We start from the raw sequence: 15,685 nt of genomic DNA on the forward strand, positions 1-15,685 counted from the left end.
CCATCACAATGTGGCCCTTGTCAAAGTCACTCAGATCCTTACGCTTACTTGTTTTTCCTCTTTCCAACATATCAACTTGCTGCCTAATATATCCCACCCCTTGACAGATGCCATTGTAATGAGATAATCAGTATTACTCCCTTCACCTGTCAGTGGTTTTGATGTTAAGGCTGTTTTTCAACAGGCTTATTAGGGTCATTATACAACATGATACTATGTGATTAAGTCTCATGTCCATGTACAAAGCAGACTGCAAAATATTCTGTGCGAATATAAGTAGGAGACGCTACTAAAGCGTCTTCCTACAACACAAGGAAACTGATATATAAAATATATTATCATGTATAAACGGTATCTTTAATGGAGGGCGTGGGTGACCGCCATGCGTGTGCAGAGCAGTATTGGTGAGCATGGTCATTAATAATGAGCCCAATGTGCCGTGAATTGCATGCACAAAGGTATTTGTAAGTGTGGAGCTATAGAACTAGTATGCAGAGAAACGGTTGTGCATGAAAGCCCTTCAGTTCAGCGAGCACTGAGACACGCATACTTCATTTTCCCGTGCTCACCAGAGTCTACGTTGTGCTCACAACTTAAAGTGGAATTCATGACCTCTCATGCTCATCTTTATAGACCACACCAACTGATACCGCTCTGTGCACACAGGTGGGCTGCCCTTATGCCCTCTATTGAAGATACTGTTTAAATGTCTTAAGCATAATTTGTGTAGGGGTGAGATGTTGGATTATGCAACAATCCCTGGCTACATATCCAAGATTTGACACATTTGATAACATTTTATTCAGAAAGGCATCTACAATATTAAAACCTTTTTGACTCCAGCCATCAAAAATAGTCTTACCTCTTACAATACAAAGCAGTTTTGTGGTAATATTGTGTTAACGTGTCTGTCATCCATTACATTTAGGACTGGGATGGTATTTTTAGTATGGTAATGCGCCCCTATTTTACCCCCTCCCCTCATCTCTGACATCAGTCTGCCTTGATTGACAGGACAAGTGTAGGCCCTCCCTTTAAGCAGTAGAGAATTCCACCATGTAAGCAGACATTGGTGGCAACCCTCTCCCTCCTTCTCCCTTCTTTACTGCTCCGCCCCATCACAAAGCTCCAGTTCAGGGAATGAGTGCAGGGCCTGAGTGTGACTTTGTGTGACTCGGGTTGGCAAACAGAAAGTCATCTCAGGAATATTACTGTAGCTGTAGGGTGAGTGCTCTTCTCTGAGGGCACCATGTAAAGATGAAGTGAGTGCCCTCTTCCCCAGACCTTCACCCTGAATCCAGGAGGCAACACAGAAGCATGGTGGTGGAGGAAATCACCATTACGCTCTCTGGTGGAGCACCATGGGGCTTCAGACTTCAGGGGGGAGCGGAGCACCAGAGACCACTGCAGGTTGCCAAGGTATGGCTCATCTGAAGTCTGGCATGAATTATGATCCTCGCAAAGTATGTCCTAAGATACCTATTTTTATTCATCTGTTTGCAAGTCAGGCTACATGCTTATGCTTCAATTCCTAAACTTCATCCTTTGAACAATCCATGTGAGGCCAAAGATGAGACTGGAAGATTTGTGTCTGGACCGATAACACTGTGAACTTTTAATCTCCTAGAATGCACTGCAGTCTCATAGTAAATTACTGATGATATCCATTCTACTTTAATATATTCCTTTTCTAAAGTATTTTAGCTGTTGGTTTAAAATGATTTTAAAATACAGAGCATTTTGCCAAATTTTTTTTTTTTTTTTTTAAATATGATCTATAAGTGGGAATATACATATTGCTTTTTAAAAAAATTATTAATATTTCAAACATGTCAGAGCATTAAAACATTTCGCAAACTTTTACAAACTTACTGCAGCACTCCACATTACTGGAATATTTCAGAGGAATTCATTTTCTCCCATTTTGGTGGTGTTCTATGTGAGCACAGGATTTCATTTCCTGTACTATGCACACAGTTAGAACTGTTGACCAAGCAGAACTGTATTGGATAGCAGGCTATTCTCGGATGTTCGAGAATATCATGCAAAGAAGCTTTCCCAAAGGGTATCGTCTTAATGTCAAGATATTTATTTCGTAAACAAAACTTGCCTTGGCTGTGTTTCTTGATTCTGTAAAGACTGTTAAAGTGATTCTTTTGTCTTTAGAGCAGGGGCTCACAAGCGCTTTGGTTTTTAGACCCCTTTAACTGTAAACAAAATGTTTACTGACCCTGTCAATATGGATTTAGTTAAAAAGTTAAAAATATTAAGCTTATCATTTGCATGTTTACAATAATATTCTGACTATTTACTGGATCACAGAGCATTTTAATTTAAGCATTTATTAAAACTGTCATTATCCAAATTGAGATCATTTATAAACCTACTTGTTTCTGAGAAATTTATTTTATTAAAACCATTCAAGCGACAGATCAACCAGGCTCATAACTTGATAATAAATCTAAGAAGTTGTGTCAAACATAGACCCCCTGACTATGCTACCCAGACCCCTCCCACACCCCAGTTTGAGTGCCAAGGTTTATATGGACATTTGCTTGTGAACTCAACTTGTCAAATTGTTAAATGTTTTGAACTGTTCAATCTTAATTTTTTTCTTATCCTCTCTTTACCCTGAAGAGGTCATGCTTGGCAGAAATCCTCTCTCTAGTATAATACAACACTATCTATCTATCTATCTATCTATCTATCTATCTATATATATATATATATATATATATATATATATATATATATATATACACACACACACACACACACACACACAGTATCTCGCAAAAGTGAGTACACCCCTCACATTTTTGTAAATATTTGATTATATCTTTTCATGTGACAACACTGAAGAAATGACACTTTGCTACAATGTAAAGTAGTGAGTGTACAGCTTGTGTAACAGTGTAAATTTGCTGACCCCTCAAAATAACTCAACACACAGCCATTAATGTCTAAACCGCTGGCAACAAAAGTGAGTACACCCCTGAGTGAAAATGTCCAAATTGGGCCCAAAGTGTCAATATTTTGTGTGGCCACCATTATTTTCCAGCACTGCCTTAACCCTCTTGTGCATGGAGTTCACCAGAGCTTCACAGGTTGCCACTGGAGTCCTCTTCCACTCCTCCATGACGACATCACGGAGTTGATGGATGTTAGAGACCTTGTGCTCCTCCACCTTCCGTTTGAGGATGCCCCACAGATGCTCAATAGGGTTTAGGTCTGGAGACATGCTTGGCCAGTCCATCACCTTCACCCTCAGCTTCTTTAGCAAGGCAGTGGTCATCTTGGAGGTGTGTTTGGGGTCGTTATCATGCTGGAATACTGCCCTGCGGCCCAGTCTCCGAAGGGAGGGGATCATGCTCTGCTTCAGTATGTCACAGTACATGTTGGCATTCATGGTTCCCTCAATGGACTGTAGCTCCCCAGTGCCGGCAGCACTCATGCAGCCCCAGACCATGACACTCCCACCACCATGCTTGACTGTAGGCAAGACACACTTGTCTTTGTACTCCTCACCTGGTTGCAGCCAAACACGCTTGACACCATCTGAACCAAATAAGTTTATCTTGGTCTCATCAGACCACAGGACATGGTTCCAGTAATCCATGTCTTAGTCTGCTTGTCTTCAGCAAACTGTTTGCAGGCTTTCTTGTGCATCATCTTTAGAAGAGGCTTCCCTCTGGGACGACAGCCATGCAGACCAATTTGATGCAGTGTGCGGCGTATGGTCTGAGCACTGACAGGCTGACCCCCCACCCCTTCAACCTCTGCAGCAATGCTGGCAGCACTCATACGTCTATTTCCCAAAGACAACCTCTGGATATGACGCTGAGCACGGGCACTCAACTTCTTTGGTCGACCATGGCGAGACCTGTTCTGAGTGGAACCTGTCCTGTTAAACCGCTGTATGGTCTTGGCCACCGTGCTGCTGCTCAGTGTCAGGGTCTTGGCAATCTTTTTATAGCCTAGGCCATCTTTATGTAGAGTAACAATTCTTTTTTCAAATCCTCAGAGAGTTCTTTGCCATGAGGTGCCATGTTGAACTTCCAGTGACCAGTATGAGGGAGTATGAGAGCAATGACACCAAATTTAACACACCTGCTCCCCATTCACACCTGAGACCTTGTAACACTAACAAGTCACATGACACCGGGGAGGGAAAATGGCTAATTGGGCAAAATTTGGACATTTTCACTTAGGGGTGTACTCACTTTTGTTGCCAGCGGTTTAGACATTAATGGCTGTGTGTTAAGTTATTTTGAGGGGACAGCAAATTTACACTGTTACACAATCTGTACACTCACTACTTTACATTGTAGCAAAGTGTCATTTCTTCAGTGTTGTCACATGAAAAGATATAATCAAATATTTACAGCAATGTGAGGGGTGTACTCACTTTTGACATACTGTGTGTGCGTATGTGTGTGTGTGTGTATATATATATATATATATATATATATATATATATAAAATAAACTGCATCTGAGCAATTGATCCCATGCTCAGACTCTGGCTTCAGGACGATTCTTGTGATGTTTTCTGCTTGTGTGGATGTTTCTAATCACATGGTCTGGTTTTCTATATTTTAGGTTACTACTCAGTCTCCTTGTGCTTCTCCTCAGTCAGAACAGAGAGAACACCTGTAAACCAGCTATTCTGTAGAAAACCCTGTCTCTGGTGTGTTGCAATATATAATCTCTACAAAGCCTGAGTGGACTGACTCACAGACTGATGGCCCATTTGCAATTAGGACTAATAATATGTTGAATGTACAACTTGGGCCTGAGTATTTTTAGACTCATCATTGAAGTTGTAATGTGTTTTACAGTAGGCATTATCTACTCAAATAGAACGTGCAGAAATGACTGGCTTTATGTTTCCTGGTTGTATTTTGAATATGAATTTGAATACGAGTTTATATATATATATATATATATATATATATATATATATATATATATATATATATATATATATATATATAAGTAACACCAATTCCGTAAAAGATAATGGAACAGTATGATGGAAAATTAAAAAAAAAAAAAAAAAAAAAAACCAAACAAAAAAGAGTAATTTGAAAATTCAATTCACCCTGTATTATATTGAAACCACATTATATGATGTTTTAATTTATTTTTAAAAATATACACTCATTGCAAATCTGATGACTGAAACACACTCCAAAGAAGTTGGGACAGCTGACTGTTAACCACTGTGTAACATCACCTTTTCTTTTAGTAACACTTATTAATCATTTGGGTGCTGAAGACACCAGTTAGTTAAGTTTAGCAAGTGGAATTTTCCCCATTCAGCCATTATGCATTTCTTCAGCTGGGCAACTGTATGGGGCCTTCATTGCCTTATTTTGCTCTTCATAATGCACCACACATTCTCAATCAGAGACAGATCAGGACTGCAGGCAGGCTATGCTCGCACCCGCACTCTCTGCTTACACAACCATGCGCTTGTAATCCAGGCAAAATGTGGTTTGGCGTTGTCCTGCTCTGGATGGCAGCATATGTTGCTCCAAAATGTGTACATATCTTTGTGCATTAATAGTGCCCTCACAGATGTGCAAGTTACCCATGCCATGGGCACTGACACACCCCCATACCATGACAGAGGCTGGCTTTTGGACCTGACGCTGATAACAGCTTGGATGGTCCTTTTCCTCTTTTGCCCAGGGAACACGACAACTGTTTTGTTCAAAAACTATTTGAAATGTTGACTCGTCGGACCACAAAACACGATTCTGCTGTGCTACTGTCCATCTCAGATGAGACCGAGCCCAGAGAAGTCGGTGGCGCTTCTGGACAGTGTTGATGTATGGCTTCTGCTTTACATAGTAAAGCCTTAACCTGCATCTGTGGATGCAGCGGTGAATGGTGTTGACTGACAAAGGTTTACTAAAGTAATCCAGAGCCCATGTCAGGATATCCATTACAGACTCATGACGGTTTTTAAGACAGTGACGTCTGAGGGATCAGATATCATGTGCATTCAGAAGTGGTTTTCGGTCTTGCCCTTTACACACTGAGATTTGACCGGATTCCTTGAATCTTTTAATAATATTGTGCACTGTAGAAGGTGAAATGCCCAAAATCCTACCAATTTGTCTTTGAGGAAAGTTGTTCGCAAAGTGTTGGATTATTCGCTGACGCATCTGTTGGCAGATTGGTGAACCTTGACCCATCCTTGCTCTTGAAGGTCTAGGCCTTTTTTGGAAGCTCCTTATATACTATGATTAAATGATTGCTTCACCTGATTCACATCACCTTCTTATTTCAACTCGTCACATCGCTATTAGTCCTAAATTGCCTCAGCCCAACTATTTTTGGAACGTGTTACATGCATCAATTTCAAAATAAACGCTTACCTTCAAAAAACTATGCAGTTGATTAGGTAAAACATCAAATACCTTATCTTTATATGCTTATAAGTCAAAGTACATTTACAAATTACTCCTCTTTGTTTTTATTAGCATTTTCCATACTGTCCCAACTTTTTCGGAATTGGAGTTTGCTGTATACATTACATGAAAGTAAATAACTGAAAATAATTCTATATTTACCATTGTTTCTAAGGTGACTTTTCAGAAGTCTCGTTGTAGTGTATTAAAAATCCACTGAATGCCACCACTGTTGTTAATCACCTGAAGATGAACTCTGTGAAGGTAAACAGAGCTCAGAGCTTCACATGATATTAGCACTAGGAAGTGAACATCAGTAAAAGACAAGTGCTATGTATAACATCAGTATGTAACTGCTTAAAAACACTACTTAGTTTTGTATCCACGGGATGCTCATTGTGTTGAGGTGTCCGATTTGGGGGAGGTTGTGTCTGTAATAATGACATCTTGTATTTTATTCTACTTTGGAAACCCCTCCCTCCTTTTTCCTGTGAACTGATTCGGTCAGTCAAGCGCCAAAGCAAGGGAAGCTGACTTTTAATATTCAGGTGTCCTGTCTATGGTTGCCATCTCCCTGTACTGGTGTAGGTGCGCAAGCGCAGCAAGGCATGCAGGGCTGGACTGCGAGAGGGGGATGAGCTGGTGTCCATCAATGAGAGCTCCTGTGAGCCTATGTCCCATGCTCAAGCCATGAACTTCATTGATAGCATCCCTGGATCACTGCGCATTCGGGTAAAGAGGTAAAACCTATCTTCTGGGACCATCACTGAGAAACTCAGAGAAGAGCTTTTCTGAAGTGCTATATATTATTCCAAGAATCACTGTATGACCAAAAGTTTATGGACACCTGACCATTACACCCATATGTGTCTCCACAAACTGCTGCCACAAAATTGGATGAACACAATTGTATAGGATGTCTTTGTATGCTGTAGCATTACAATTTCCCTTCACTGGAACTAAAGGGACTAGCCAAAACTTGTTCCAGCATGACCATGAACCTATGCACAAAGCAACGTCCATGAATGCATGGTTTGCTGAGGATGGACTGGAAGAACTTGAATGGCCTGCACAAAGCCCTGACCTCAACCCCACTGAACACTTTTGGGATGAATTGGAACGCCGACTGCAGCCCAGGCCTCCTCGCCCAACATCACTGCCTGGCTTCATTAATGTTCTTGTGGCTGAATGAGCACAAATCCCCACATCCACACTCCACAATTTAGTAGAAAACCTTTCCAGATAAGTGGGGGACTAAATCTGGAATGGGATGTTCAGAAAGTATGTATGGGTGTGATGGTCAGGTGCTCACAAACTTTTGGCCATACAGTGTAGAATGCACTTGCCATGTGATACCAAAATATGTACTTTAGTTAGGTAAACCTTTGGCATTATATTTGTGATATTGCTCATTTCAACAGCAAGCAGTTTTATGTATATAAAGGTTTCCAGGTGTTTTGTTGTGCTGTCACTTACCCTATTTTACCTCTTTACATGTGTGTCAGGGCACCGGCTGGATTCCAGTCGGTGGTTCTGGTGGCCCGAGCACCTTCTCCCCGCATTGATAAAGAGTACCGAGCTGCTCTAAAGGCCAAATCTCCATCCAGCTCCAAAGTGCAGCAGTCTAGTGTTCAACAAGCATACTACAGCTCATCGATGTCTCAGAGTGTCCGCAGTGGCGTCACCTCCCCATTTGGCAGTGAGGCCTACTATGGAGAGATAGACAGTGATGCAGATGTGGCAGCCCATGACCGTCAACGTAAGCAGAAGCGCCGCAGCCCCAGTAACTCCCCAGGAAAAGCAGGCTACACTTCTCCTGAAATGGGAGAAGCCTCTGAGATGAGTGGCTATGACAGTGCACCAGATGTCCAGGGCTACACCATGCTGGGGCATGGCTCTCAAGAGGGCACCCTGCCTGGCGTGGTTCGCCGTGAGGTGGTGTACCAGCCCCATCCATCTGGAGCCTGGTCCTCCCAGACCTCCACTGAGACCTCATCCATGAGTGCAGATGAGCAGAGTTCTCAGGACCTGGTATTGGAGGAGAACTGTGGGTCCCAGGAGCCTGCTAATGTACCACTGGTGTCTCCGGAGAGAGCGAAGGGGGCGCTTAGGCTGAGCTCCCATGGCCAGTTGGTACCCATGGTGGGGCCAGTTGATAAACCAGTGGATGAGGAGCTCACAAAAACCTACATGGATAAAGCAAAACAAGCCAGTGAGTATCTAAAACATTGGACCTTATAAGATCATTCTGTTACAAGAATCATATAACTGAAATGGATGACATGCAGAAGTGGGTCTCTTTATTGACAGTTAACTGCATCTTAGCAAGGACATTAAGGCGGTACTTGTAATCTGGTTCAATTACAAAATACCACTAGAGCAACTGTTTCTCCTTTATGTGTGGTTTGTGCATTTAATACCACTGTATGGCATTACAAAAAGACAATGTGATAAGCTACATGGAACCACTTGAGGAGAAAAGAGACAGATCTTTGAGTTGAGGCCAAGGATCTATATTTGTCCTGTGGCTGTGTGGATGAATAACCTGAGCGCTTCTTCGATAGGACTAGCCAAAGCATCTCCAGCTGCTCTCTGCTGTCAAATAGCAGAGTTTCCCCTCTGCTGCTCTTACACTGCCATCTCATCTCCTTTTTTAGATTAGAACTGCTTTCTTACAATCTCTTTATGTAGATGAACACTTTTTTAATCATTTTTTGCTATTGTCATGTGAGAATGTTTCATTTCCTTATACTTATTACATTTGGTGGTGTCTACAGAATGCAACATTACAATACACAGACATGTCTGCAGTCATGTATTCAAGCACAACTATTTATAGCATGTGCACGTTGATACCTTTCAGATTTAACAGACAGGCAGAGTTATGACACTGATCATGGGGCCTAGGTGGAGAATTGATTTGCTTATGAGTGCATCATCATCATCATCATCAGTTCGGTTTAATTATATAAAATAAAAAAGAAAAACAAATCCTAAAGCATATGTACAAGGCATGCCACCAATGTTATATATGAAAATGTAGCACCTCATGCCCATGGCTATTTGGAGAAGCAATGTTTCGGGAAACAAAAAAGGAAAAAAAAAAAATTCTGGCTAACCACCAAAGCAAGTCCTACCCATTAAGAGCAAACTCAAAGATTGTCAATGTTCTTTTGTTAATTTGATAAACCACAAGCCTGTAAAGCATATTTTTTCTGTAGTCATGGCATGGTGCTTATTGAATGGTCACAAATAGATCTGTTCAGTTAAGTCCAGGAGTACTGCATGAAGGGAAGGTTTATTTCAGACATTCCAGAAATGGTACTGTCTGAGAGTTTAATTCAAATAAGTAATCCACTTATATTTTATGCACACTGTGCATGATAAATTTCCTTCAATAGAAAAGGTAACATAGTCTTTAAATTGACTTCGATACAGTGACTGCATGATCCAGGATAACTATATGTTGCAGCTTGTAATATGTGATTCTTTGTTTCATTTAGAATTGAACCGTGGTGATACACCTCAAGACAAGCAGGTGAAGGAGGCCCGGAAAAAGTGTCGCACCATTGCCTCTCTGCTGACTGACGCACCTAACCCCCACTCCAAGGGTGTCCTGATGTTCAAAAAACGCCGTCAGCGCTCCAAAAAGTACACATTGACTAGTTACGGTAGTGTAGATGAGGACATGCAACAAGACTCTCAAGAGGAGGACAGCAACTTCCTTGGAAGTGAATCCGAGGTGGATGAGGAGGGGTTCAGTGCAGCACTTGATCCCACATGGGACAGTGACTACCTGGATATTCTGGAGAAGAGATCAGCATCTAGAGGCCTGGAAGGAAACGAAGCGGAGGATTCTCTGAGCGCTGGCCTGAGTGACACCTCAGGGAGAGGGGCAAAGCTATTTGAGCAGCAGAGGAAGAGAGCTAAGGATTATGACAAGAAAATTTCTGTCGCTCAGGCACAACAGAGTCTGATACAGAGCCAAACCCAGCCTGAAATCCAAACACAAGAAATACAGACACAACCATCAAATTTGTCTGTACAGGTAAAACACCAAATGAAACTTGGAATCCAGCCACCACCAGTTCCACCAAAGCCCACCATACCACCAGAGCTGATGATGCAAGAGGAGGCTTGTGCTTTCAAGACACAAATCACAGGATCCCCACCTCAAGTAACCCCTTGCACTATTAATGAGCATACTGCCAGCATAACAGTACCAGTTCATACCCTGGTGCCTATGACAGACCAACCAATAACTGCTGCATTGGCTACGATGCCTTCACCTACAGCTCCTCTGCCTGAGTTACCAGCTAGCTCAGTGTTTAACCGTACAGCTCGTCCATTTGCCCCCGGGTTCATCAGCCACAGAGCAGCTACAGCACCAGTCATGTTTCGCCCTAACATTGCTAAGAAGACTCCCAGGCCAGTCTCAGTGGCAGTGATGGCTCCTCGCGCAACACCATCTGATGAGAAAGTTATAGATGTACCTTCAGCCAGTTTCACAGTGAGCCAGATAAGTGCTGTTGTTCCTGCTGAGGTGTCCTCCACATTAATCCCTGTGCCCACTGAGCCTCTCCCATACCCTGCTACACCAGATCCTGCAGCCTCCCTTACTCCACATCCTCCTTCATCAATAGATAATATTCAGCCTTCTATCACACAGATTATAGTGCCTGATTCCTCTGCTCCTGCCAGTGTCATTACAGCTACTCCTCCTGCTGGTCTCACAGATCCCACTGCCATAACCTCCATTGTATCCTCTCAGTCCACTGCCACTGAGCCTTCAATGATACCTGTTGCTCACAAAATTTCTACAGCACCTGCAACTCTGGTTAGCTCAATGACTCTTCTGCCTCCTGAAGGTTATCGAGAGAAAGCCACAGAGATAGCTCCTGTAGTTGGTGGGAAAACTGGCATCCTTCAGGAGGCTCGCCGCCGTAGTGCCAATAAGCCACTGTTCAAGGTGTTAGAGAGCAAGAAAAACTCACCCAATCCTGAGCTGCTGTCTATGGTGCAGAATTTGGATGAGAGACATAAGCAAGCATACACGGAGCCTGTCTCTATTGCTCAGGATTCATACAACTTTGATGACAGGAGGGGACGGATCGCACCACCAGTGGCTCCTAAACCACGCATCATCCCAGAGATGTCTCAGATTCCTAAGGCAGAGGGTAAAGGTGCTGAGCTATTTGCACGAAGACAGAATCGCAGAGATCTCTTTGTGATAGATTCTCCTCAATCACACACTCAGCAGCAGCAGTATACACAGCCCCAGTCTGCTATGGCTATGATCCATCCAAGTGAGCCTTCATCCTGGAAGTACTCTCCAAATGTCCGTGCTCCCCCACCCATTGGGTACAACCCTCTCCTGTCCCCTTCTTGTCCCCTGGGATTACAACGTGGAGGAGCAAAGAGTTCTGAAAGAAACTCCAAGGTGGGTAAGAGTGGTCATGGAATCCAGAAGGAAGGTATCAGGGCCATAGACTTCATGAGACGGCAGCCTTATCAACTCAACTCAGCCATGTTCAGATTTGGAGGTGACTCAAGCACACAGTCCATAGGTCCCTCCTACCAGAGGCAGCCACAGGTGGGTCACACCTTAACCCAACCCAGGGCAGTACCCGTGAAGGCAGCACGAGTGTATGAGATCAAACGCTTCTCTACTCCTACTCCTATGTCAGCTCCAACAATCAACCCCACAGTGATTGCCCCACGTGCACAAACCACTCTGGCTGAACCCCTGTGTCGCTCTGACATGACCTCCCCTACCCCAGCACCTGTTTCTCCTCCACCTCAGCCTGCACCTGTAACTACTGCCATGTCTACACGAGCTCCAGGATTGCCAGAACTCCCTAAAATCTCTGCCACTCCCATATTTCTTCCTACCCCATACACACCCCAGGCTTCTCTATCCAGCATGTCAAGCCTAAGTTGCAATGGTCTCCAGGCTACCAAACAGTTCAAGAGTGCTCCTGAACTAAGTTCCCTGCCACCAATCCCCCTGAAGCCTACAGTCCAGGCACCCAAGCCACGCTTTATTGCTACACGGGTGGGCATACAGCCTCATGTCTGGAGGCCTGGAGCTATGTAGAAATGAGAGAAACATTTAAAGAAAGATTCACTCCTTATCATTATTTATAAAACAACAATTCATATACAGATACTGGGCGAAGGAGAATAATAACAAATGTATTGGTTTATTTGGAGTAATATGAAACTGACAAACCTTTAATAATTGAGACAAAAATTGACTGCACCCCATGCCTTCTCGCCTGACATTAGTGCCTGACCTCACTAATGCTCTTGTGGCTGAATGAGCAAGTCCCCACATTCAGGCTCCAAAACTAGTTTAAAGCCTTCCCAGAAGAGTGGAATGGGGACTAAATCTGTAATGCGAAGATCAAGAAGCACATATGGGTGTGATCGTCAGGTGTCTACAAACCTTTGGCCATATAGTATATTTATAAATGAACATGACTTGTTTAAAAACACTGGTATTTGAGTATTCAGAATTTTAGTCTGGTACTGAATTTATTGTACCATCATATAGAATGTACAAAATGCCCTATATAATTATCATTCTTTGTTTAGCACCCAGGTATAAAACCTAAAGATATGCACCACAGTATATATAAGACTGGCTATATCCAAGTTACTCCATCACAGTGTTTTTAGCCTTTCAATATGCATCTCATAATAGAGATGTGCTCCACACTGTAGTCCATGTAAGATAATCTTTCAGAAATGTCAGCAGTGTTTTGAGCAGAGCAGAAAAAGCTTATTATTAAACGCAACAAACCCCTTACCAAGAGTCTTAGAAGAATTGCAGATAAGGTACGGAAAAAGAACACCATAGTGGAGAACTGATTAAACTGACCATAAAGAAATATCATTGGGATTTGAGTTGTTTGATGATACATTATCAAAGCTACTCACAGTCAAATCTATTATTATTGGCACCTATCAATAGAAATTATCAAACTACTATATAAAATTAATGTTTTATGCTATTTACATGTTCTACTAACCTCTGGAGAAAACACTTACCTTTCCCTAAAGATTATCAGTTATTAACAGAAATAAAGGGGACCGCAAACAATGAGAAACCCTTATAGCCGCTATAAAATATGGTGGTGGATCAGTGATGCTTTTAGGCTGTTTTATATGGTCCTGTGTTCAAACTATACAGCATACTCATATATTATATATAGTATATTAATATACTACTATATTAAAACAAAAAAAAATCACTCACGGTGTACTTTATTCATTTTATATATTCATTTTTGCTAATTATCATGAACGGTGCCAAAGTTTTGGAGTTGACTGTAAACTTCTATCTGTGGGGTCTTTTTGCTGGGACCAATAAGCTTTATTAATGTTTGAAAATGAAATGGAACTGCAAGGCGCTGGCTAAAGGAATAAGGTAAGCTGGATCCCTGCTTCTCATAAACCAATCAGAAATTATATCTGTCCTGGCAGACCCTGGAAGGAACAGGTGCATGAGTGTCACAGCCTATTTGTGGGAGCAACGTAAACAGCAAACCAACATTATCCAAACGGGCTCTAGCGCTTATGTCTCACTCGCATTGTAATAAACAAATAAAATTTATTTAATAAACATGTGGCTTTAAGAGCTCAAACTAGCAGTGTTAAAGGTTATGTGGGCAAGACAGTCCAAGAGATGGGTTTGAAGAGCCTTCCAATTAGTTCTGTGTTCTTATATAAGCAGTTACACCAGGCATACAAAGTGACCACTCTACAGGACTTTTACATGCTTATTAACTAGATCACTGGAATTAGACATAAGGTTCTTGTTGTCAGTCGTGTTGTATTTTGGGTGCTTTGAGATGATGATATATTCCCAGCTAGTTGATTGTAACTTGAAGTGATATTTGAGTGTGAGCTCCCAAAGCCACTAGTGAGAGAAAGGTAAGCAGAAAGCTAAGATGATCTGTTAGGGTTATCAAGGCAGCACTGATGGAAAAAGTAGCAAGTAGTACAGGAACTCATTACAGGAGCGTATTATACTACTCAATGTATGAGATGATGAGAGAATAAATGATGAGGTACTATGGATAAACATTATGTTCCTCAAGGCATATTTAACTTTGAATAGACTTACCATAAACCAAAATAGATAGTGTTGAACATGTCACATAATGCGCTTGTGTTTATTTTCTGCCTATGTTGATTTATGCACTCTTCTGTAAACTATGCACGAAAAGCTTGATCGTAATCATTGCACTAACATATTAATGATAGTAGACTGTGGTGAGGATCCGACTGTTATATCATTTGATTAGTAGAATCTTGGGTAAATGGGTGTGTGTGTGTGTGTATGCCACAGTGATGGTGAACTGAATGACTTTTGATGAAAAGATGTATTTTTCAAGAAATAAAAATAAACTCGAACCCTTCTCATCGACTCTAATTTCGTGCACCACACTGCCCCCTAGCCATAGCTTTGGTATTACAGTTCACTACAGCAAGATTTGCACAGAGTAAATTAGATACCCTGACTGACCACACGGAGGAGACCTTTCCCCATTTGTCTACTGATGATATACAGTGCAAACAACTTGGCCTGATACACTAAAGACTTAAAAATAGCTCTCTCTGATTTTGAGAGAAAAAAATCCATAATCTATCATAGATAGATCATAGAGTATAGAGACCAAATACTGTATATACAGTTCAAACGCAACATCACACTGAAATGAGCACTTACACACTTTATACGCCTAGTTTTATTATAACCATATAAAACCATGGTAACTTTGATTGAATATGTTGGAATTGCAATATATGCAAAATAAAATTTAAGTGTACTCAAATTAAAGCTCTTTGTCTATGACCGGTGGTCAGCACAATACAAAGTAGGAAAGAGCTATTCACAGTTAAATGCTGAAGCATAAACTGGCATCATTCTCATCCTATATTTAGGGCTGTTAATGTTCATCTACTTTTTCAGCTTTTCTTTTATTAACCCAGTGTTATATTTGAATATGGTCATTTAACTTTCTGAATTTCTAAAGAAAGAATAGTTCTTCACCAGGTTAACTCTGTTATTACTGTAGAAATCTGCTTTCTCTCAGCTTCATGGTGGCAGAATTAAAAATGTAGGTCACATCTTACACTGTCAATTTACCTTTTTTTTGCACTGGTGTCTTCCATATAGAACTGTTCTGTTGTCATGCCTAGTTAGCATACACTGTACTGTTTGTTTATTGTCCTGTGGATTTATTGTACACTTTT

The 15,685-nt window shown here is 41.6% G+C and overlaps 1 protein-coding gene across 1 annotated transcript; it reads left to right on the forward strand.

Moving 5' to 3' along the window:
- The first annotated feature begins 1,153 nt into the window (after nucleotides 1–1,153).
- Nucleotides 1,154–14,847, forward strand: synpo2la (synaptopodin 2-like a). The gene is made up of 4 exons (XM_053621754.1): nucleotides 1,154–1,419; nucleotides 7,010–7,161; nucleotides 7,927–8,633; nucleotides 9,925–14,847. The coding sequence occupies exons 1-4, from the start codon at nucleotides 1,318–1,320 to the stop codon at nucleotides 12,516–12,518; spliced, it is 3,555 nt and encodes a 1,184-aa protein (XP_053477729.1). The 5' UTR covers nucleotides 1,154–1,317; the 3' UTR covers nucleotides 12,519–14,847.
- Nucleotides 14,848–15,685: the final 838 nt, after the last annotated feature.

The sequence above is a fragment of the Ictalurus furcatus genome, chromosome 3, assembly GCF_023375685.1.
Source record: "Ictalurus furcatus strain D&B chromosome 3, Billie_1.0, whole genome shotgun sequence".
NCBI lineage: Eukaryota > Metazoa > Chordata > Actinopteri > Siluriformes > Ictaluridae > Ictalurus > Ictalurus furcatus.

Coding starts and splice junctions, on each gene's coding strand:
- synpo2la (XM_053621754.1), top strand. CDS start 1,318: ATGGTGGTGGAGGAAATCACCATTACGCTCTCTGGTGGAGCACCATGG. Junction 7,162..7,926: donor CTGCGCATTCGGGTAAAGAG/GTAAAACCTATC, acceptor CATGTGTGTCAG/GGCACCGGCTGGATTCCAGT. Junction 8,634..9,924: donor GGATAAAGCAAAACAAGCCA/GTGAGTATCTAA, acceptor TGTTTCATTTAG/AATTGAACCGTGGTGATACA.